Raw genomic sequence first — 26,124 nt, forward strand, 5'->3', positions numbered from 1 at the left:
GTACATCTCTACCTCATTATTAGTGACTACATCAGTACCCCCTTGTCACAGGCTGGAGACACAATTGTACATCTCTACCTCATTATTAGTGACTACATCAGAACACCCTTGTCAAAGGCTGTAGACAAAATAGTAAATCTCTACCTCATTATTAGTGACTACATCACTACACCCTTGTCAAAGGCTGTAGACAAAATAGTAAATCTCTACCTCATTATTAGTGACTACATCACTACACCCTTGTCAAAGGCTGTAGACAAAATAGTAAATCTCTACCTCATTATTAGTGACTACATCAGAACACCCTTGTCAAAGGCTGTAGACAAAATAGTAAATCTCTACCTCATTATTAGTGACTACATCACTACACCCTTGTCAAAGGCTGTAGACAAAATAGTAAATCTCTACCTCATTATTAGTGACTACATCAGTACCCCCTTGTCACAGGCTGGAGACACAATTGTACATCTATACCTCATTATTAGTGACTACATCAGTACATCCTTGTCACAGGCTGGAGACACAATAGTACATCTCTGCCTCATTATTAGTGACTACATCAGTACACCCTTATCACAGGCGGGAGACACACTAGGACATCTCGACCTCATTATTAGTGACTACATCAGTACACCCTTGTCACAGGCTGGAGACACAATTGTACATCTATACCTCATTATTAGTGACTACATCAGTACATCCTTATCAAAGGCTGGGGACAAAATAGTACATCTCTACCTCATTATTAGTGACCACATCAGTACATCCGTATCACAGGCTGGAGACACAATAGTACATCTCTACCTCATTATTAGTGACCACATCAGTACATCCGTATCACAGGCTGGAGACACAATAGTACATCTCTGCCTCATTATTAGTGACTACATCAGTACATCCTTATCAAAGGCTGGGGACAAAATAGTACATCTCTACATCATTATTTGTGACTACATCAGTACATCCTTAGGGTGTTGTTAGCCCACTACCTACCTAACAGTGTCTGTAGGGTGTTGTTTGCCCACTACCTACCTAACAGTGTATGTAGGGTGTGTTAGCCCACTACCTACCTAACAGTGTATGTAGGGTGTTGTTAGCCCCCTACCTACCTAACAGTGTATGTAGGGTGTTGTTAGCCCACCACCTACCTAACAGTGTATGTAGGGTGTTGTTAGCCCACTACCTACCTAACAGTGTCTGTAGGGTGTTGTTAGCCAACTATCTACCTAACAGTGTATGTAGGGTGTTGTTAGCCCACTACCTACCTAACAGTGTCTGTAGGGTGTTATTAGCCCACTACCTACCTAACAGTGTCTGTAGGGTTTGTTAGCCCACTACCTACCTAACAATGTCTGTAGCGTGTTGTTAGCCCACTACCTACCTAACAGTGTCTGTAGGGTTTGTTAGCCCACTACTTACCTAACAATGTCTGTAGCGTGTTGTTAGCCCACTACCTACCTAAGAGTGTCTGTAGGGTTTGTTAGCCCATTACCTACCTAACAGTGTCTGTAGGGTGTTGTTTGCCCATTATCTACCTTATAGTGTCTGTAGTATGTTGTTAGCCCACTACCTTCCTAACAGTGTCTGTAGGGTTTGTTAGCCCATTACCTACCTAACAGTGTCTGTAGTGTGTTGTTAGCCCACTACCTACCTAACAGTGTCTGTAGGGTGTTGTTAGCCCACTACATACCTAGCAGTGTCTGAAGGGTGTTGTTAGCCTCCTGGAGTGTCTTTTCTGCCTTGTCTACAGCCTCTCTGGCCATGGCTCTGGCAGCGTCCACCTCAGCCAAAAGTTCATCAATTCTCTGAAACACATATTACACAGTAGTATAATTACCTGTACAATCTACATATGTTAAGAAATGAGCTCTTGTGAAGGAAAGTCACAAGTCACTCATCTGTTGTTTATTGTACAAACACACAAGTCATATACCTGTTGTTTATTGTACAAACATTGTACAAACACAGACACTCACCTGTTGTGTATTGTACAAACACACACAGATACTCATCTGTTGTTTATTGTACAAACACACAAGTCATGTACCTGTTGTTTATTGTACAAACACACAAGTCATGTACCTGTTGTTTATTGTACAAACATTGTACAAACAGTCACTCACCTGTTGTTTATTGAACAAACACACAAGTCACGTACCTGTTGTTTATTGTACAAACACACAAGTCACGTACCTGTTGTTCATTGTACAAACACACAAGTCACATACCTGTTGTTCATTGTACAAACATTGTACAAACACAGACACTCACCTGTTGTTTATTGTACAAACATACACAGACACTCACCTGTTGTTTATTGTACAATCACAGACACTCACCTGTTGTTTATTGTACAAACATAGACACTCACCTGTTGTTTATTGTACAAACACACAGACACTCACCTGTTGTTTATTGTACAAACACATAAGTCACTCACCTGTTGTTTATTGTACAAACATTGTAATAATAAATTCTTTTATTTATTTATTTAGACAGGGTAACATATTTAGATTTTCATCTAGTTTACAATATGGCCCTGTAAAACACATTATATATACATACATAAAACAACAGCACATCACGCATACAGAGACATATGACATACAATAAAATAGAAAAAGCAGTTAAATAGTACAATACATTATTAAGACAACCTATTATATTGTATCACTAAATATCACAGAATTGCATTTAGAACATTAGAAAATATCACAGTGTATTACAAGTCAATACATACATATATTTATCACAGGGTAATATAAGGATTATCTCTGGAAATTATATTAAACAGAACCATAGGGATAATTTCAAATATTGTACTTTAAAATATACATATAGTATATACCATATAGTACCTGGTTTCCCAGTGATTGGGAATCCCCTACCTACTTGGTCCGCCGGTAACACATGGTATTCATGATCTAGTATTTTTAAAATAATTGGCCAGATATGCCTTTTTAAAAGCCAGAACATTTGTTGTGGTTCGTATGGTTTCTTCCAAAGTATTCCATAAAAGAGTACAAGTGTATCTAAAAGAATTTTTGTAAAAACTTGTTCTACACTTGGGGATATAGAGCTGGTTCTTCGCAGAAGATCTTGTGGTTCTTGTGGAAATCTGGGTTACATAGGTAAATAAATTTTGTTTTAAAAATCCTGGAGCCTGGTCGTTAAGGATTTTATAAGTTAGAACACATTTTCTAAAAGTATAAAAATCGTGAATAGGCATCCAGTTTAAAGTCTTTAAAAGTAACGAAGTTGGTGTACGAATTTCTCTTATATTTAGAATTACTCTTGCTGCTCTTTTTTGAAGTTTAAATATTCTTTCCTTAAGCGACACATTTGTAGGATTGCTCCATACTGAAGAACAGTACATAAAATGAGGTAAAACAATAGTCATATACACCATTTTGGACATTTCTTGGGACATGAATTTTCTGATTCGTTTTAACACTCCAATTTTCTTTACATACATATTCAATATGTACATTCCATGACAAACAGCTGTCAATAAAAACTCCCAGTAGTTTGGCATTGTGTACAGTTTCAATAATTATATCACCCACTTTGACACGCATCTGTCTGTGTGCAAACACAGACACTCACCTGTTGTTTATTATTGTACAAACACACAAGTCACTCACCTGTTGTTTATTGTACAAACACACAGACACTCACCTGTTGTTTATTGTACAAACATTGTACAAACACAGACACTCACCTGTTGTTTATTATTGTACAAACACACAAGTCACGTACCTGTTGTTTATTGTACAAACAGACACTCACCTGTTGTTTATTGTACAAACACACACAGTCACTCACCTGTTGTTTACCCATCACACTCTTGAGAAGAGCATTGGCCTCGCCTTTCTGACTGTCGACATCCTCAAGGAGCTGTTTGTTCTGTTGGATGAGACGTTCAGCCTCCTCCTTGATATCACTGGCCTGTATAACAAACATCATTATAACTTACTACCAAAATAAAAACATTGACAAATAGGTTCCCCATCTAGTAAGTGTAAGTTTGAGTGCAGATCTGACTGGACAACACAAGACGGAAATAATCTGTAGATGTAATATTGATTAATAAAGGGATTTCTTACCATGTTCTCATCATATATAGCTTTGATGGGGAAGTGTCTCATTAAGTTATGTATACATGTTAACCAGTACGTTTGAGTGTTTTGCCTATGACTCACCTCTGCCTTTATCTGTGAGGTGTTGCCGATGAGTGTAGGTACATCTATGTTGGGAAGTTTGATCTTGGTTGCATCTGCGTACAGTTCCAGAGCCTCCTCGTATGCTTCCTTGGCACGCTCCTTTACATTGTCAGCAAACAATTTTGTCCTATTGTACAGACGGTCTGTCTCCTCGTATCTGTAACACAAACAGCACACTCAAAACAAGTTTCAAACAGCATAAGTTTTTCTGTAACAGAAACACCAATTTTCTTTTTCTGGAAAGTAACAAGATTGACTGTCAAATCAGTGACCAATTCATAAAACGTATAAATGGACCTGCTCCTGCTTTGATAGAAATGAAGCTAAATTAGGGGATAACCCTACAGTACTTTGAAATTTGCGACAGTATATTGTGATTATACTGTCGGAAATTGAGTTTAACTTGCGAGGCAGAGCGGAGCCAGTAAAACGGATGTATGCAACAGTATAATCTTCATATACCGCCGCAAATTTCAAAATACAGTAGGGTTATCCCCATCTTAATTCATATCAACCAAAACCACCAGAAGGTTTCAAGATATTTTTGAGTGTTTTTTCATCAAATTCTGGGTCTCTCTGCTCTGGATTGGTGATGTCAAAATATTCAAAGTGAGGTGTAGTTACGTTGACCTTTCAGGGTCACGCTATTGTTCGTGACGTCATGAATAATCAATTTCATGACGTGTCACTGTCAGTCTGGGTCATTAACATCATTAACAATCGCCATCCGGGATTCATATGCAACTGAGAAATTTGCGGACGGTATATCATGGTTTTACTGTCGCAATTCTTTTTGATTGACCAATCAAATGCCGTGTTTCATCTCATAAGAATGCACAATCTAAACCATGATGTTACACACTGGACAGACAATGGGAAAGGTAAATACTTCTGGTACAAAATACCCTGTCCATTAATGTGGCAGTGGCATAAAAATGCCCAAACTGCTTATAAAATATTTGTAATAAGGGGGGCTTCATCTCACAAAGTAACTGTTTATAACAGCTATTTATAAGGATTGTTTTCTCACTGTTGAGCAAGGCGTTGAATGTCGTCCTTTGTCTGGTCGGGTACCCTCAAGGTTTCCTCAGCCATACGCCGGGCATCACGGGACATGTTAAGAGCCATGTTGGCTATACCTTCAATCCTATCTGCCTCTTCCTTTTGTCTGAAATGTTTAATGAACATATAAAACACCAACTCAAACCTTTGTTTACTTGCATGTTTGCTGACAATGTCTCTCTCTTTTACACAGATTCAAGTTTGTTTTAATGATACACTTTCCAAAATCTGTTTTGTATACCCCTATATCTCTTAATAGGACACTTATTTACCACAAATGTGAACACTTTCAACAGCTTTAAGTTCTCACAATGTTGCTTTTCTTTTGTTGATATGGGAAAGATATAAATCAGATATAAGCAGATTGTTATGCATGAAGTATCAATGAATTAAAATAACATTCAAGGTCATGCTGAACTTTCACCTCACTTTCCTGTAAAAATTGAAAAGAAAATCTGTGTCCAGCAATCCTATTTAAAACGTTATTTTCCTTCAAACTTCTTGATCTTACTTCATTGACTCATTGCGAGCCTTGTTGGCAATTTCTGTCATCTGAGCGGACTGCTGCCCAAACTGGTTGAGGGCGTTCTGTGCCTGTTGAAGTGCCTTGCGACCCTCCATGTCGATGTAGGTCTCGGCAGCCTGCAGAGTCTGCTCTGCACGGTTGATAGCATTCTGTGCCTGCTGCACATCCTGTTCGCTGTCCCGAGATGACTGCTCTGCGGAGTGGATGTTGGACGTAATAACTCCAGCACTCGCTAAAACGTCTTTAACAGCCATCTTCAGCTCAGACAACTGGCGCCCCAAAGTTCCATTGTCACCTTGAGGTAAAACACAGGACAATCAAACATACTTAAAGGCTCTTTTTTTTCTGGCGTAAGAATTGCTCTTGTATCTTGCTTATACTACAGGACACTTATGGTGTGAATATAATTAATGCATGGGTTTCCATCCACACTCTCAATACATTTAAATGGTCCACTTGACTTTGCACCTTAAAGTATTACATTTAAAAGAACACAACTGTTTGTTCTATACACGAAAATAGACCTGTATATATCATGCCCTCCTCAGACTATTTCCATGCTTCTAAAGGGAATATATCCATATCCTATACAGCAAACAAAATTACTTCTCCCCAGGTATATATCCATGTACACTTACTGACTGCTCCCCTGGCTTACAGTCCCTAGACAATTAATCTCCCCAGGTATATATCCATGTACACTTACTAACTGCTCCCCTGGCTTACAGTCCCTAGACAATTAATCTCCCCAGGTATATATCCATGTACACTTACTGACTGCTCCCCTGGCTTCATCCAACAGCATGATAACAGAGTCATTGACCTGATTCATGTAGCTCAGGAACTCGGTGTCATTGAAGGCACTGGGGTTGTTGCCAATATTGATGATGAGGTTGTTCAGATCAGTGAGTTTATTACGGTGAGCATTGACACGGTCCTGGACCAAGGAGTAACAGGCAGGGCAATCTGACAATTAACAAGTACAGGTAAATAAAATCAAACATATGAGCAAAATCCTTTGAGAATGTTTGGTTGCAGTACAACACTGACAAACCCCACGAAATTAAGCATGTGTATAGCAGTCTAAAATCATCTAAATACAGCAACAGGAACCCACAAATTAAACAGCTCAACAGTGGAACTATTATTACAAACATTTCACCTTATTTGGGAAGTTATGCAAGGGTTTCTTCTTTATCCTCCAATGTGTTTCACATTCCCTCTACCTCATAACTGTATTCAACTCCACTATGAATCTGATTGAAGAGTTATGTCCCTTACCTAAACAGCCAGCCGTAATGTTGTACTTATTCTCCTTACAGCGGTCACAGTGCTGACCCTCAATGTTGGGTTGACAGGCACAATTGCCAGAATTATCACATTGCAGGTTGGTAGAGCCCTCAGGGTCGCAGTTACAGGCTGTAATACACAAAGTAAACATGAAATTTCCAGCCTACAGTACATACACAGTAATTGAACATGAAGTGCACAGCAGTGTATTCAAGATCTTAATTCCAAGTGTAGATGTCAAAATTGGCAGACAACCTCAAAGAAAGAAACAAGTGTTGATATTGATGCTAGTACAACTTTACCTGGTCTCCAGAGCCTGTGTCAGAAAAACAATTGGAGAACGGTTTAAACTGGTCATCTTACCTGTACAGCCTGTATCAGAGAAGCCATAGTAGAACGGTTTACACTGGTCACACTGGCGTCCTGTCACTCCTGGCTTACACTGACACTGTCCTCCTGCCACTTGACATGTATTGTTGAGGGAGCCCATTGGCAGACAGTCACACGCCTCACACCCTGTAGTAAAACAAGGCTCCTTTAATGCTATTCTTTAATGATGAATGATGACCACCAAAATCTAATAATGTGTAGAACTCAATATTACCTCTTGTAAATATAAATTAACTTTGTTGAGGGCTTGTTCATAAGATACCTTATACACAAAAGTTGTCAAGTGTGACCTAGACTATTAAATCTTGACTGTTGACCACCAATATCTTAGATTTTGATGTTACCATACTATAGTGTAAATATGAACTTTAACTATTATGGGGTTCATGAGTGTCTGCATCCATGTACCAGGCGTTGGCTCTACACCCGATGACATGTACCAGTCTGTAGTAAAAAGTTTGTGGACAAGATTTGTGATTGGTTAGTTAGATACTGTACTGTGATGTCAATGAGTACAGGTTATTATCAAAATAAGAATTATATAGTACCCTATATAATTTGCAAAATTACCCACAATTTTGCACAATTAGCAAAATTGTGCAAAAACACAGTGCTTTACAACACAAGATGTTACATGGTAATAATATGAACAAGTACATTTTCTGTGACCACACAAAGACTATTTACCTGCTCCACTGTCCAAGTTCCAGTAGCCAGCCTCACAGGCATCACACTTGCGTCCAACGACGTGGGGCAGACATGGGCACTGTCCAATGGTGGGGTCACACAATAGTCCCCCAGTATTTAAGGTGCCTGGCGGGTAACAGTTGCAGGCTGGAAAACAACCAGTAGGATTTAAATGTACAACATGAATTATATCCCTTTATCAGTGAAAACAACATTTGGTCAAAAACATTATTTCCCAAATTGTTAACCACAATATTTGTTTGAGCTCAAAACTTTGATTTTTAAAACTAAGTAACTTGCAAAATAACAAGCTTTTCTAATCAACCATCAATCTCTACATAATTATTTGTATAACACCTTTCAATAAGAGACCAAGATCATGTGACCTAAGGTTGTAGACAAGGAGATCCTTACCTTGACAATCACCCTTTTCCTCAGCAAGTGCATTGCCATAGTAACTAGGCAGACATGCTCCACAGCTGAAGCCAGCAGTGTTATAGATACACTTCAGACATTCTCCAGTAGTCCTGTGACACACAAACAAGGTATGTAGATATTAACCATACCAGTGTAACATCATATCAATCATCACAAATTACAAGTCCACAATATAAATACAAATCACAAATTACAAGTCCACAATATAAATACAAATCAGTCTGGATATCTGTTTACAGTCGTCAAAAGGTTTCTGTTCCCTTTATAATAACAATACCTACATCTACCCCTGATCAGGTGTATCTACCCAAATTCTCACCCATACTATACTGTTAACAGGCATTCCAGTTACACCATATTGAGTTTATTAACAGTCTGATGTTCATAACACAATTCCTTACCAGAGGACACAAACTTGCATTCAGTATGTTTTACATCAGATGTAACAACTTCAAATAACTACAGTGTTGGTATATTTTACCTGTCATAGTTGCCCACAGTGTTGTATCTTACCTGTCATAGCTGCCCACAGTGTTGTATCTTACCTGTCCCAGTTGCCCACAGTGTTGTATCTTACCATACCTACATCTACCCCTGATCAGGTGTATCTACCCCAATTCTCACCCATACTATACTGTTAACAGGCATTCCAGTTACACCATATTGAGTTTATTAACAGTCTGATGTTCATAACACAATTCCTTACCAGACGACACAAACTTGCATTCAGTATGTTTTACATCAGATGTACCAACTTCAAATAACTACAGTGTTGGTATATTTTACCTGTAATAGTTGCCCACAGTGTTGTATCTTACCATACCTACATCTACCCCTGATCAGGTGTATCTACCCCAATTCTCACCCATACTATACTGTTAACAGGCATTCCAGTTACACCATATTGAGTTTATTAACAGTCTGATGTTCATAACACAATTCCTTACCAGACGACACAAACTTGCATTCAGTATGTTTTACATCAGATGTAACAACTTCAAGTAACTACAGTGTTGGTATATTTTACCTGTAATAGTTGCCCACAGTGTTGTATCTTACCTGTCGTAGTTGCCCACAGTGTTGTATCTTACCTGTCACAGTCGCCCACAGTGTTGTATCTTACCTGTCACAGTTGCCCACAGTGCTGTATCTTACCTGTCATAGTTGCCCACACTGTTGTATCTTACCTGTCACAGTTGCCCGCAGTGCTGTATCTTACCAGTCATAGTTGCCCACAGTGTTGTATCTTATCTGTCATAGTTGCCCACAGTGTTGTATCCTACCAGTCACAGTTGCCCACAGTGTTGTATCTTCCCAGTCATAGTTGCCCACAGTGTTGTATCTTCCCTGTCATAGTTGCCCACAGTGTTGTATATTACCTGTCACAGTTGCCCACAGTGTTGTTTCTTACCTGTCACAGTTGCCCACAGCATTGGTGTCCACATTCTCATTACAGAAACATTTTACACAGGGCCTTGCACCACCACTTAAACCAGCAGGATCACCATAGTAACCATCCAAACAAATGTCACACAGGTTGCCTGTTTAAAACAAATACCATGTAGTAATTTTATTATCAAGTGTGGTAAAAAGAATCCTCTAGATGTTAACATTGCATACCCAAACCATCAGGTAAGGCACAGCTGACTAACCATGTATGAAGGGGACAGATTGTAGGTAGCATTGACATGTTGTCAAATTGTTGAATAAACTATAACCGATCTCTATGTTCTGATAAATCAAAACTACTGGTGCTGTCTGTTAAAACATGTTATCTTACCTGTCACAGTTGCCCACAGTGTTGGATCTTACCAGTCATAGTTGCCCACAGTGCTGTATCTTACCTGTCACAGTGGCCCACAGTGTTGTATCCTACCAGTCACAGTTGCCCACAGTGTTGTATCTTCCCAGTCATAGTTGCCCACAGTGTTGTATCTTAGCTGTCACAGTTGCCCACACTGTTGTATCTTACCTGTCATAGTTGCCCACACTGTTGTATCTTACCTGTCATAGTTGCCCCCAGTGTTGTATCTTACCTGTCATAGTTTCCCACAGTGTTGTATCTTACCAGTCATAGATGCCCACAGTGTTGTATCTTACCTGTCCCAGTTGCCCACAGTGTTGTATCTTACCTGTCACAGTCGCCCACAGTGTTGTATCTTACCTGTCACAGTTGCCCAGTGTTGTATCTTACCTGTCACAGTTCCCCACAGTGCTGTATCTTACCAGTCATAGTTGCGCACAGTGTTGTATCTTACCTGTCACAGTTGCCCACAGCATTGGTGTCCACATTCTCATTACAGAAACATTTTACACAGGGCCTTGCACCACCACTTAAACCAGCAGGATCACCATAGTAACCATCCAAACAAATGTCACACAGGTTGCCTGTTTAAAACAAATACCATGTAGTAATTTTATTATCAAGTGTGGTAAAAAGAATCCTCTAGATGTTAACATTGCATACCCAAACCATCAGGTAAGGCACAGCTGACTAACCATGTGATGAAGGGGACAGATTGTAGGTAGCATTGACATGTTGTCAAATTGTTGAATAAACTATAACCGATCTCTATGTTCTGATAAATCAAAACTACTGGTGCTGTCTGTTAAAACATGTATATCCCAGTACTCCTGACTAGTCTTAACCACACCTTGATGCTACTGGTGCTGTCTGTTTAAACATGTGTATCCTAGTACCCCTGACTAGTCTTAACCACACCTTGATGCTACTGGTGCTGTCTGATAAAACATGTATATCCCAGTACCCCTGACTAGTCTTAACCACACCTTGATGGCAACATATATTTGTATCAACGGAACAGTTACATGGGTATTGGAGTTATTTCAGTAGCTAAATCCGCAAAATCTTAACGGCTTAGCTCACAATGAAACTCTGTTACTCTAGGACAAGAAATCCTCAGTTTTACCTCCATGTCCCTCGTCACACTCGGTACACACCACGTCTCCACCAGGCAGCTGTTCACATGCACCTCCATTGGGGCAGGGACACATCTGACAGTCATCAGTCGTACCCTGGAGAGGGTTACCATAGTAACCTTTGATACACCTCTCACAGTTCTGTCCCTCTGTGTTGTGTTCACACCTACAGCGGCCTAAAAACACAGATTTATTTATATTTCACACATTATCATATTAAACTCAGCTATATTCAACAAATACCCAATGTATGTTTCATCCCTGAATTCCATTACATAAATACAGCCAAAAAGTATCCCGTTATCCTAATGTTGTATACAAGAGCATAAGAAATATGGACATAAATTCTGATATAAGGGTAGCAGGAGGATAGTCTGCCAACATTTACTGTGACCAGCCCCTACACAGAGATATTGACAACAGTGTTTATATGATAGAGTAGAAGGATAGGAGAAAGATAGTCTTTTGACATCAACGTTACAGTTCTAAATAGCATATCTTAAAGTTCACTAATTATCAATGAATTTCCATTCCTAATTTATAAAGCTTGCAAAAGTCTATTTATTTTTAGTTTTATTGATGTGAATCCTGAAAAAATGTGAGCAACACAATCTGTCTTAAGCATTGTAGGTTTGAGCATCACTGACATTAAAGTAAGGCTTTCTGAGAGCATTGTAGGTTTGAGCATCACTGACATTAGAGTAAGGCTTTCTGAGAGCATTGTTTGTTTGAGCACCACTGACATTAGAGTAAGGCTTTCTGAGAGCATTATAGGTTTGAGCATCACTGACATTAGAGTAAGGCTTTCTGAGAGCATTATAGGTTTGAGCATCACTGACATTAGAGTAAGGCTTTCTGAGAGCATTGTAGGTTTGAGCATCACTGACATTAGAGTAAGGCTTTCTGAGAGCATTGTAGGTTTGAGCATCACTGACATTAGAGTAAGGCTTTCTGAGAGCATTGTAGGTTTGAGCATCACTGACATTAGAGTAAGGCTTTCTGAGAGCATTGTAGGTGTGAGCATCACTGACATTAGAGTAAGGCTTTCTGAGTCTAACTATAGCAGCACTTGAGTATTGGTTCATTTACCCCTATGGTTTTAGTTTATGAAATAAAATTTAACAAATACTTATGTGCCTAAATCTGTCACATGTATAGTGACTTAAGTTGGTGTTATACCGCATGGGAGGCAACTCGTTCTACATACCTGGGAGGCAACTCGTTCTACATACCTGAGTCTGGAGCACAGCTCTGGGAGTGGCTGTTACACTGACAGGGAACACAACTAGAGAAAGGACCCCCGTACACTGGTGACCTCATGTAACCGGCCGCACAGGACTCACAGAACTGGCCAACATATCCCTCGGGACAGGTACACTGCTCCACCCAGGGAGCTTCCTCCCCACCATTAGACCCCAGACTGGCCGTGTCCAGGCGCACATTGTCTAGGAACCCAACACCTGCGTAACAAGTAAAATATCATTCATAAACAGCATAAAAAAGCAGCCTTCCTGTACTAATCAGAAGTGGTTTGTAAAACAACTTCATTTGCCTACAACAAGTGGAAACTAATAGTTTCAAGTATACAGAGGTGAAACATGCTGTATTTAATATTTCCCACCAAGTGTAAAAACAAAAACAAAGACATTTCCTCTTGTGAGTATGTGAGAGGTCAGACATTGAATATTTCCCCTGTTACTTGGAAAGTACACAAGTTGTTACCCATCCTTGGTAGTAAACTGTTCTCCTAAACCGTATGTTAGATAGAGACATACCTCCATCACTGTATGTTAAAGAGAGACATACCTCCACCATTGTATGTTAGATAGACATACCTCCACCATTGTATGTTAGATAGAAACATACCTCCATCACAGTATGTTAGATAGAGCCATACCTCCACCACTGTATGTTATATAGAGACATACCTCCACCACTGTATGTTAGAGACATACCTCCAACACTGTATGTTAGATCGAGACATACCTCCATGACTGTATGTTAGATAGAAACATACCTCCATCACAGTATGTTAGATAGAGACCTACCTCCATCACTGTAAGTTAGATAGAGACATGCCTCCATCACCGTATTTTAGATAGAGACATACCTACATCACTGTATGTTAGATAGAGACATACCTCCATCACTGTATGTTAAATAGAGACATACCTCCATCACTGTATGTTAGATAGACATACCTCCATCACTGTATGTTAGATAGAGACATACCTCCATCACTGTATGTCGCACGGATTTTGATGGCAGTCAGGTTGGACAGGATAGCGATGAAGTCACGAGGCTGGAGCCGTGGGGTCCACTGGTAATTGGGGTGTTGGTGGAGCCGGAACCGGTATGTCTGGCTCTGAATGCTAGGCATGGGGTTGGACTGAGTGTAGATGGCAGTGGAGATTCGCTGGCCTGATCCCTCTAATACAATGTCCACAGCCAATGGACGTGGACGTTCCTGGCCAATACGCAGGTCAAAGGTCAGGTAATGGTTGAAACTAAATCTCTGGTCTCCAAGATAACGAGCTGTAGACGGCAAGGAAAAAAATAACAAAAGTGTATCTTTCTTTCTAAAGATGTCTAAAAAATTAGATAGTTCAAGAAAAAGAACAGAAATTGCTAACTATCTTTTGGATGAAGATAGAGAAAATGGTATATCACACATTTAATTATGAAGGGTTCTGTTTGCTTACTGGAGGCCTAATTTACAAGGGGTTAGAGTGCAAATGGTTCTCTATGAAGACCACGTGAGCTGTGAATTGATAGATATTACCCAATCACCGAATCGACTGGGTAACAGGCATGACTCAATCACGGAATCTACTGGGTAACAGGCATGACTCAATCACAGAAATCCACTGATTAAGAGGTGCTTTATTAAGTTACCTGGAGCTAGGAAGTAGACGGGCTGGTCATCATCAGCAGATGCACCGATGTTCTGCAGGATGCCATTGTAAGAGGTTTCTATAACATTGTTGGCCCGATCTGCTGCTGTCCACCTTTGTTTACCTGTAAACACAATGTAAAGATTACCTGTTGAGTGTCCACTTCACAACTCAATCCTGAGTTACTTACAATCAGGGCTAATTAATTCACAAACATGACTAAACACAATGTAAAGATTACCTGTTGAGTGTCCACTTCACTACTCAATCCTGAGTTACTAACAATCACGGCTAATTAATTCACAAACATGACTAAACACAATGTAAAGATAACCTGAAGAGTGTCCATCCACTTCACAACTCAATCCTGAGTTACTAACAATCAGGGCTAATTAATTCACAAACACCACTAAAGCTTCACAATACCTGAATTTATATTAGATCCAATTATTTCGTACAAAATAATTGCATTCTAAGACAGATTTGTTCTCAAGCATATTTTAATTGAAACTAATTTCATAATTGAACTTTGAACTTCATAATGTTGCCATAAATATCATGATTTCTCGTCAAAACAAGTACTGCATACCGGGAGACTTTCGTTTAATCAAATATCCTCCCTTCACTGGTAAAATCTATGTTTACCAAGTGTGAACTTTGTCCCTATAGTGTAATGACTATACAGGGTATCATACATTTGCTCTCATTGCAAAGAGCGGAAAAAAAAGGTGAAAATTACAAGGCGGCGAATAATTATCACAATATAATATTTATGAATACTTGTTCATGACTTCCTCTTACACGTGGGTGCTCTAAATGCAGGAAAAAGGAATTAAGAGTTAAATAGTATTGTTGTGTACAACAGAATTAGGACTGACAACTATTGATAGAGAAGCTACCTGGATTGAAGACGTACCTGTTTCAAAGTCTGAGGTGATGCTCCTGGCATAGTAGCCTGCAGCGCTGGAACAATCGTCTGAATGGCCGTAACAGAAACAGGAGGTACAACCAAACTCGTTGTCAGTATTCAGATTAAAATAGCCCACCTTACACCTGTAACATATAACAGGACAGATCTCTCAAAGAAGGCAGTAACACCTGTGTCAGTATTGGTATATACCTTTCTCCCAGCACACGTTCAGATACAGGTACGAAACACTCATTTGGGGGGATATGTGTGTCTCAGATGGGTGCACCTGGTGACCTTTACAATTATGACGTCACAATCTAAAGACTGTCAAAATGTCATTTGACTATGACAATCTTGCTGTCAGGAGGTAACACTACCTCAGAAACATAAGGTATTGCACCAGCTTGCCTCTAAGGTATACCTAGTCAGCAAGTAACACTACCTCAGAAACATAAGGTATTGCACCAGCTTGCCTCTAAGGTATACCTAGTCAGCAAGTAACACTACCTCAGAAACATAAGGTATTGCACCAGCTTGCCTCTAAGGTATACCTAGTCAGCAAGTAACACTACCTCAGAAACATAAGGTATTGCACCAGCTTGCCTCTAAGGTATACCTAGTCAGCAAGTAACACTACCTCAGAAACATAAGGTATTGCACCAGCTTGCCTCTAAGGTATACCTACGGCAAACCAAACTGCTTCTTTCTCTTTCCAGACATGGTTTTAGATTGTGTAAACATTCCATTTTGCTATATGCAAACTTTTACCAAAATTTCAGTTAACAGGTGGGAGAAAAAGAATCAATCATTATGTAGGTGTGTGAGATTTTGAAATTCTACCCTGCAGTGCAGAATTCGTTGTCAGAACCTTGGTATAGTTGCATACCTATCACAGGTGCGGCCCTCCACAAGCTCCTTACACTCACAGTTACCGTCCAGGGGATTACAGGTGGGGAAGTTATTGACCACCACCAGACTGCCAGCCAGGTCACAGCTACATGGCCTATAGAACAGAAACACATGGTAGATTATATAAAGGATCGTCAATGCTGTCACTGTTGTGCCTCCTATTTTAGAATATTAGTCACAATGTAGCATTGACATGTTAAGAAAAAAGCATTTAAAAAGTTCCTGTATTCTAAACAGGCTGATCAGTCATGGTTCAGTGCTTCATCTCAACACTTATTACACCAATGTACAGGTGAAAGCACCATATACAGGTAACCTATGTAAAAGTGTAAAACCCATATAGAAGGTTAAACCCACCACATGGTAACCTATGTACAAGTGTAAAACCCATATAGAAGGTTAAACCCACCACATGGTAACCTATGTACAAGTGTAAAACCCATATAGAAGGTTAAACCCACCACATGGTAACCTATGTACAAGTGTAAAACCCATATAGAAGGTTAAACCCACCACATGGTAACCTATGTACAAGTGTAAAACCCATATAGAAGGTTAAACCCACCACATGGTAACCTATGTACAAGTGTAAAACCCATATAGAAGGTTAAACCCACCACATGGTAACCTATGTACAAGTGTAAAACCCATATAGAAGGTTAAACCCACCACATGGTAACCTATGTACAAGTGTAAAACCCATATAGAAGGTTAAACCCACCACATGGTAACCTATGTACAAGTGTAAAACCCATATAGAAGGTTAAACCCACCACATGGTAACCTATGTACAAGTGTAAAACCCATATAGAAGGTTAAACCCACCACATGGTAACCTATGTACAAGTGTAAAACCCATATAGAAGGTTAAACCCACCACATGGTAACCTATGTACAAGTGTAAAACCCATATAGAAGGTTAAACCCACCACATGGTAACCTATGTACAAGTGTAAAACCCATATAGAAGGTTAAACCCACCACATGGTAACCTATGTACAAGTGTAAAACCCATATAGAAGGTTAAACCCACCACATGGTAACCTATGTACAAGTGTAAAACCCATATAGAAGGTTAAACCCACCACATGGTAACCTATGTACAAGTGTAAAACCCATATAGAAGGTTAAACCCACCACATGGTAACCTATGTACAAGTGTAAAACCCATATAGAAGGTTAAACCCACCACATGGTAACCTATGTACAAGTGTAAAACCCATATAGAAGGTTAAACCCACCACATGGTAACCTATGTACAAGTGTAAAACCCATATAGAAGGTTAAACCCACCACATGGTAACCTATGTACAAGTGTAAAACCCATATAGAAGGTTAAACCCACCACATGGTAACCTATGTACAAGTGTAAAACCCATATAGAAGGTTAAACCCACCACATGGTAACCTATGTACAAGTGTAAAACCCATATAGAAGGTTAAACCCACCACATGGTAACCTATGTACAAGTGTAAAACCCATATAGAAGGTTAAACCCACCACATGGTAACCTATGTACAAGTGTAAAACCCATATAGAAGGTTAAACCCACCACATGGTAACCTATGTACAAGTGTAAAACCCATATAGAAGGTTAAACCCACCACATGGTAACCTATGTACAAGTGTAAAACCCATATAGAAGGTTAAACCCACCACATGGTAACCTATGTACAAGTGTAAAACCCATATAGAAGGTTAAACCCACCACATGGTAACCTATGTACAAGTGTAAAACCCATATAGAAGGTTAAACCCACCACATGGTAACCTATGTACAAGTGTAAAACCCATATAGAAGGTTAAACCCACCACATGGTAACCTATGTACAAGTGTAAAACCCATATAGAAGGTTAAACCCACCACATGGTAACCTATGTACAAGTGTAAAACCCATATAGAAGGTTAAACCCACCACATGGTAACCTATGTACAAGTGTAAAACCCATATAGAAGGTTAAACCCACCACATGGTAACCTATGTACAAGTGTAAAACCCATATAGAAGGTTAAACCCACCACATGGTAACCTATGTACAAGTGTAAAACCCATATAGAAGGTTAAACCCACCACATGGTAACCTATGTACAAGTGTAAAACCCATATAGAAGGTTAAACCCACCACATGGTAACCTATGTACAAGTGTAAAACCCATATAGAAGGTTAAACCCACCACATGGTAACCTATGTACAAGTGTAAAACCCATATAGAAGGTTAAACCCACCACGTGGTAACCTATGTACAAGTATAAAACCCATATAGAAGATTAAACCCACCACATGGTAACCTATGTACACACATTAGTATTCCACAGGGTACCAAGTCTTTACATCATATATATGGTAACTTTACATCATATATATGATAGGGTACCAAGTCTTTACATCATATATATGGTAACCCATGTACACACATTAGTAATCCATAGGGTACCAAGTCTTTACATCATATATATGGTAACTTTACATCATATATATGGTAGCCCATGTAAAAGAAAACCAAATTCTACACTCACTTGCAGCCATACTGGTCAAAGTCAAAGTGTCCGACCTCACATCGATCACACTTCTCGCTGGTCACTCCGGGTTTACACTGACAACGCCCGATACTGTCACACTGGAGATCTTCAGATCCTGTAACATGACACACGTGATGAAGTCACTTCTACACAAACAAATTCAAGGAGTTTATATCCTATGCTTTCATTACAATGCTGTAACTTTGGTCCATTGTTACGATTTAATGTAGATATACCTAATGTAAGACATGTCAAGTCTGATCAATATGGACATGCATTCTAAATTTGGTTGAAATTGAACATTTAGTATAGACATATACAATTTGGTTGAAATTAAACCCTTGTATGGCAGTTATTGGTAGTATATGGCAACCAATAACCCAATTAAAATTACTGGTAAGTAACATCTTTTGCTTAAATGAAAGTATGCATGTATCACACTGATAATCAAGCTTTGCATATAAGACTTGCCTTTATGAAACTGCATACCAAGTTTGGTTGAAACTGAACTATTTTCAGAGCAGATATTTCACAGAAGCCAATTAACCAAACCACTCTAATTATGCACTAATATGTATGTACCACGTTTGGAAATGGACTTGGACTGAGACTTCCCATTATATGCATTCTAGTCCGATTGATTACATTATTTAAGCATTACTGACAGAAATATGATAAAACAGGACATACATAAAACAAAATCCTGTCTGTACTTACCTAGGGGGTTAGTTAAGGGAGTACACCTTTCTACTTACCTAGAGGGTTAAAGTTACAAGGAGTACACCTGTCTACTTACCTAGGGGGTTAAAGTTACAGGGAATACACCTGTCTACTTACCTAGGGGGTTAAAGTTACAGGGAGTACACCTGTCTACCTACCTAGAGGGTTACAGATACAGAGAGTACACCTGTCTATTTACCTAGAGGGTTACAGTTACAGGGAGTACACATGTCTACTTACCTAGAGGGTTACAGTTACAGGGAGACGTGTCTCCTCACCTAGAGGATTACAGTTACAGGGAATACCCCTGTCTACTTACCTAGAGGGTTACAGATACAGGGAGAACACATGTATACTTACCTAGAGGGTTACAGATACAGGGAATAAACCTGTCTACTTACCTAGAGGGTTACAGATAGTACACCTTTCTACTTACCTAGAGGGTTAAAGTTACAAGGAGTACACCTGTCTACTTACCTAGAGGGTTAAAGTTACAAGGAGTACACCTGTCTACTTACCTAGAGGGTTACAGTTACAGGGATACGTGTCTACTCACCTAGAGGATTACAGTTACAGGGAATACACCTGGCTACTTACCTAGAGGGTTACAGATACAGGGAATAAACCTGTCTACTTACCTAGAGGGTTACAGATACCTAGGGGGTTAGTTAAGGGAGTACACCTTTCTACTTACCTAGAGGGTTAAAGTTACAAGGAGTACACCTGTCTACTTACCTAGAGGGGTAAAGTTACAGGGAGTACCCCTGTCTACTTACCTAGACGGTTAAAGTTACAAGGAGTACACCTGTCTACTTACCTAGAGGGTTACAGTTACAGGGATACGTGTCTACTCACCTAGAGGATTACAGTTACAGGGAGTACACCTGTCTCCTTACCTAGAGGGTTACAGTTACAGGAGACGGGTCTACTCACCTAGAGGATTACAGTTACAGGGAATACTCCTGTCTACTTACCTAGAGGGTTACAGATAGTACACCTTTCTACTTACCTAGAGGGTTAAAGTTACAAGGAGTACACCTGTCTACTTACCTAGAGGGTTAAAGTTACAGGGAGTACACCTGTCTACTTACCTGGGGGGTTATAGTTACAGGGAGTACACCTGTCTACTTACCTGGAGGGTTACAGTTACAGGGAGTACACCTGTCTCCTTACCTAGAGGGTTACAGTTACAGGAGACGTGTCTACTTACCTAGAGGGTTACAGATACAAGGAGTACACCTGTCTACTTACCTGGAGGGCTACAGTTACAGGGAGTACACCTGTCTACCTACCTAGAGGGTTACAGATACAGAGAGTACACCTGTCGATTTACCTAGAGGGTTACAGTTACAGGGAGTAAACATGTCTACTTACCTAGAGGGTTACAGATACCTAGGGGGTTAGTTAAGGGAGTACACCTTTCTACTTACCTAGAGGGTTAAAGTTACAAGGAGTACACCTGTCTACTTACCTAGAGGGTTACAGTTACAGGGAGACGTGTCTACTCACCTAGAGGATTACAGTTACAGGGAATACACCTGTCTACTTACCTAGAGGGTTACAGATACAGGGAGGACACCTGTCTACTTACCAAGAGGGTTACAGTTACAGGGAGTACACCTGTCTACTTACCTAGGGGGTTACAGTTACAGGGAGTACACATGTTGTCCTCAGGACGTCTGTAATGGTTGTCCTTACATCTCTCACATTTTGGCCCGTCCGTGTTGTCACGACAGTCAATACAATAGCCGCCGTGTCCAGTCTGGGCAAACAAGTCCTGGTCAAAGTAACAGCCATCAGCCTTGCCGTTACAGTCACAACCTGAACAGGTACAAAAATGGATGCCTCGATGGTTACAGATTAACTTTTACATTTCAAATAATGACCCAGATTTCAGGAAATCTAAGAGACTAAATTGAACAGATCACTTACCTGAACTACAATCCAGTAAGCACAATATAGAACCACATACACAATATAGAACCACATACACAATATGGAACCACATACACAATATAGAACCACATACACACACTATCATTATCAGATAATACTAACATACACAATCAACGAAAGTCCTACAAGAAGACGAGGTCATCGATATCCCCCGCTCGCAGTACAAAAGTCATTAAAAACATGATAAATATGACAAGTACTTTTAACCAACTCAACAATTTTTTACTATGCAATCACTAAAGCAGAAAATGTTTGCAAATGCAAATTCAGCATCTGCAATATAAAATCAGTAGATGAACAGACAGTTATCATTCATGCAAGTTTAATCTATGTATCACTTGTAGTAGGCAAGATATAGATAAGAGCAATTCTTCTTAACCGAGTCAATGAAACGTAAAACATAGGTCAAAATCAGCATCCGAAATATGCATTCAGTAGAGCAACCCTAGATACACAATTGATGAAAGTATAATCAACATAGCACTTGTAGTAGGCAAGATATAGACGAGAGAAATTCTTATTAGGAGACACGTTAGTCTAGTGGTAGGACGCCGGGCTGGTGACCGAAGGGTTGCGGGTTCGAGGCATGGCAGGGCACTGTGTTGCATCTTTGAGCAAGATACTTTACTCCGCTTGTTCCAGTCTACTCAGCTGTAAATGAGTATGTGGTTGGGCAGCGCTAGAATTGTTGAATGCTAGCTGTTAGCTCCGGCTGTATGCTCCCCAGGGAGTTGAAAAAGATATTGGCTGGTTGCTCCGGCCCTATAACCACGGATAATAATTTGTAAACCGCTTGGATACGACCTACGAACTAGGTTGTGATAAAGAGGTATATAAGAACCTCGACTTATTATAACTATTAACCAGGTGAATGGTTGGACGCACGGACGGACAGAGTGATTCCAGTGTAACCCCTAACTTCGTTGCTGGGGGTGTAAAAAGAAGGTCAGAGCACAGACTTTACTGTAAGCAGATGATCAGAGGAAATGATCTGCTCCGGGAAGCACATAAATGAGCAAGCTTGGTATTGTACGAGAAAGTATATCAGAATATATTTATTGATTTTATAATATACTATACATGCATTGTTGTATTTTTCAAAAGCTTCCTGACCAGAAAATACAACACCGAAATGGATGATGAATGTGTTTTCTGGCATTCGTTGGCTACCCACAAAATGACGTCACTACATTTTATGGATGAAATGTAATGCTAGGTTTCATTTGCATACGTTTAGTCAATGCAATAGAAATTCAGCTGCCAGATGACATATCAAACGATCGAATCTGCAACTCTCCTTGAGCAAACTTTGTAGTATGCTCGATCCCCTAAATACCTGCGTTACCCGACACATGTGTCAAAAACACAAAGAATTACTAGATTACTTGTTAGCTGTGTTAGTTTGCATACATGTCCATATCAATGTAATGAATTCGAACACTAAGGCAGTCTGCCTTCCATCCAATTTTTTTCAAACAGTCGAAAAAATTACCAGCTATTTCAGAATCAATGTCATAAAATTGTACAAAATAAATGTAGTTAGGGGATCTACAATCTGCATTATTATACATATGCAATCCTCATTTCTATGAAATATACTTTAAAGTTGTTTGATCAAAATTAGTTGGTGACATTTCTATCCTGTGTTGTTTGTTGGTCGTACTTACGTAGGCACTCCTGTGCATTTCGCTCGGTGGCCCTACCCCAGGGTCGGTCGTTGTGGGTAGGGAGACATTGCTCACAGTTATTACCGGTGGTATTGTGGTGACAATTACAGACAAGTTCAATATCACCGTCTACTTCCACCTTTCTACACCCACTGGCGTGGCCATTACACTTACACCTGCGACAAACAATTTTCACATATTATATATACTGGTGTAGCTGTTACACTTACACCTGGGACAAACAATTTTCACAAATTATATATACTGGTGTAGCTGTTACACTTACACCTGGGACAAACAATTTTCACATATTATATATACTGGTGTAGCTGTTACACTTACACCTGCGACAAACAATTTTCACATATTATATATACTGGTGTAGCTGTTACATTTAAACCTGGGACAAACAATTTTCACAAATTATATATACTGGTGTAGCTGTTACACTTACACCTGCGAAAAACAATTTTCACATATTATATATACTGGCGTGGCCATTACACTAACACATGGGACAAACAATTTTCACAAATTAAATATACTGGTGTAGCTTTTACACTTCCACCTGCGACAAACAATTTTCACATAATATATATACTGGTGTAGCTATTACACTTACACCTGGGACAATCAATTTTCACAAATTATATATACTGGTGTATCTGTTACACTAACACCTGGGACAAACAATTTTCACAAATTAAATATACTGGTGTAGCTTTTACACTTCCACCTGCGACAAACAATTTTCACATATATATATACTGGTGTAGCTGTTACACTTACACCTGCGAAAAACAATTTTCACATATTATATATACTGGTGTAGCTGTTACACTTACACCTGGCACAAACAATTTACAGTTTCCCATTGTTTCCACTAGTATGTTTACCATTAACTTCTATATATCTTAATAACATCTGATTAAGGTATGACCAATGGTATAAAACACATACCTAGCACCAACAGCCAAGTCAGAGATGGCATAAAAGTAGGACTTCAGGACTTGAGGATCACCAAACACTTCATCTCCGAATGTATTCATCCGCGTCAACACAATCTTGATGTCTGTGGCTGTGACCCATTCCTACAACACACAATGAAATATTGGTAGTAGACAAATCTCAATCAACTTCCAGCCATTTGTCAATGTTTTTCTCAAGAAAAAATCGTTTACAATCATAGGATCAACTGTATTATGTATGTTAAAAGTAAGTTCCATAAATGTCTTGGGGGAAAAAACATCCTTTGATGTATGCCTCAGCTAGAATTTTTGTGACAATGTGTTACACACCAGAGCTTATATCCAGAATAGAATACCATTTTTCTGTAAATTGCTACCATTATATTTTTTTAAATAAAATGAATGTTTCATTTAATTTTCTAAATTTTATTTAGGAACATGAGTTTCAATGCAACAATTTTTTTTTCTTTTTTCTTTTCGCATTCTACCTTAATATCAGGGAGTAGAAATACTGCGGCAATTATTTGGAAATTTAGAAAATACCTGTACACTACATGTGTTAAGGATATGAGTTTCTAGTGTCAGAACTCATACTATTATCATCAACATAGTATGAATGTAATGAACACACTGACATATACTGTCACAAGTCAACAAGTTTTACAGGTTAAACTGACTCGTGATCAGTGGTCACTACCCTTGTGGGAGATCTAGAATAGGACAGCTTCTCCCTCCCACAACTCCCCACGGAGATGGAGGGGGAGGGGTTTACACATTCTGTCAGAGATATAATCAGATCAGGATTAGAACTGTGATGGAAGCCACATGTTGCCTACAGCCTGGCTAAGTGGGGGTCAGCTCAAAGGTTAAAACCACAACTCATAAGTAGCTGTAGAGAACAGCAGTTTGGCCTTTGAACTGACCCCCAGCAATATAATCACCTCAGGTCTTGCTCTGGGGAGGGGTACAACATAAAGGTAAACACTAAAGGTAAACACAGTCTGCTGGATAACCGAACTCGGTAGTGAAGCGAACGTAAAACCGATCAATTAATCAATCAATCAATCAGGTAAACACTGCTAATACTTTTATTGCATGAATGATAGCATACTGATGAGAAATTGAACTTCTTACTTCAGACATAGAAAGTCCCACCTAAAAATGTACATATCTCAAGGGATACGGGATAAAATATCCTGATAGTTTAGACAAAAACGTGAAGATTGTAAAATGGATCAGGGAATCTTAAATAAACAGGGTCAGTGTCAAGGTAAAATCATGACTATATTGAATTTGTGGGATCAGCAGTCAAACTTCATGGTATCCAATATTGGATGTTAAAAGACTGCCGAGTCAGGGATTTTACACTGACAGTGTACATGTACTGTGTGGGGTTTAGTGTGGCAGTGACGGATGGCTGCAAGAAGCACACACACTGTACCACTACAATTTAACACTAATCTGTGTTTTATTGAAAACCTGTACAGCACTAGGTGGCAGAGGATGTGTATTTCATCAGCAGTGACGTTTTAACCAGCTGATAGGTGCTTTAGTGTTTCTGTCAGACCAGCAATCCAAATAACTGTGAGGGTGTTGATTGCCACGTTTTACAATAGGACCTACTAGTATAATCATGTAGTTTATCAAGCATACAAATTATGACAACTTAACAAAACTAACTGTCCATACGTACCACAGACAGAACCTGACCTACGTTCATCCATAGACCATAAAGTTATGGCACTTTTTGTTGTACACTTCTCCCAATACATTAGCAGTGATAATTATCGTTTGTCACCAAATATAAATTGTTTTTGAATCATTTTGATGCCAAGTTTTGTAACAGAAAACTGATGCTAAATTCTGCATCATATTGATGCCAAATTTTGTATCATATAGACACATCACTAAGTTTTGTATCATATAGACACAGCACCAAGTTTTGTATCATATAGACACAACACCAAGTTTTGTATCATATAGACACAACACCCAGTTTTGTATCATATAGACACAACACC

The 26,124-nt window shown here is 39.3% G+C and overlaps 1 protein-coding gene across 1 annotated transcript in view; it reads right to left on the reverse strand.

Moving 5' to 3' along the window:
- LOC110466528 (laminin subunit gamma-1-like) overlaps positions 1-26,124 on the reverse strand; it is a 56,953-nt gene that overhangs the window by 7,231 nt on the left and 23,598 nt on the right. Inside the window, exons 3-23 of the mRNA XM_021523084.1 lie at positions 24,096-24,226; positions 23,136-23,311; positions 21,145-21,333; positions 18,790-18,907; positions 16,247-16,363; positions 15,367-15,503; positions 14,452-14,574; positions 13,789-14,091; positions 12,789-13,016; positions 11,547-11,732; positions 10,875-11,004; positions 8,593-8,705; positions 8,179-8,325; positions 7,465-7,617; positions 7,093-7,230; positions 6,586-6,777; positions 5,797-6,106; positions 5,254-5,391; positions 4,203-4,380; positions 3,826-3,948; positions 1,691-1,805 (exon numbers count right to left, since the gene is read on the reverse strand). Of these exons, the coding sequence (XP_021378759.1) occupies positions 1,691-1,805; positions 3,826-3,948; positions 4,203-4,380; positions 5,254-5,391; positions 5,797-6,106; positions 6,586-6,777; positions 7,093-7,230; positions 7,465-7,617; positions 8,179-8,325; positions 8,593-8,705; positions 10,875-11,004; positions 11,547-11,732; positions 12,789-13,016; positions 13,789-14,091; positions 14,452-14,574; positions 15,367-15,503; positions 16,247-16,363; positions 18,790-18,907; positions 21,145-21,333; positions 23,136-23,311; positions 24,096-24,226 (3,445 nt within the window). The remainder of the gene's footprint in view (positions 1-1,690; positions 1,806-3,825; positions 3,949-4,202; positions 4,381-5,253; positions 5,392-5,796; positions 6,107-6,585; positions 6,778-7,092; positions 7,231-7,464; positions 7,618-8,178; positions 8,326-8,592; positions 8,706-10,874; positions 11,005-11,546; positions 11,733-12,788; positions 13,017-13,788; positions 14,092-14,451; positions 14,575-15,366; positions 15,504-16,246; positions 16,364-18,789; positions 18,908-21,144; positions 21,334-23,135; positions 23,312-24,095; positions 24,227-26,124) is intronic.

This window comes from Mizuhopecten yessoensis, unplaced genomic scaffold (genome assembly GCF_002113885.1).
Source record: "Mizuhopecten yessoensis strain PY_sf001 unplaced genomic scaffold, ASM211388v2 scaffold1683, whole genome shotgun sequence".
Classification (NCBI taxonomy): domain Eukaryota; kingdom Metazoa; phylum Mollusca; class Bivalvia; order Pectinida; family Pectinidae; genus Mizuhopecten; species Mizuhopecten yessoensis.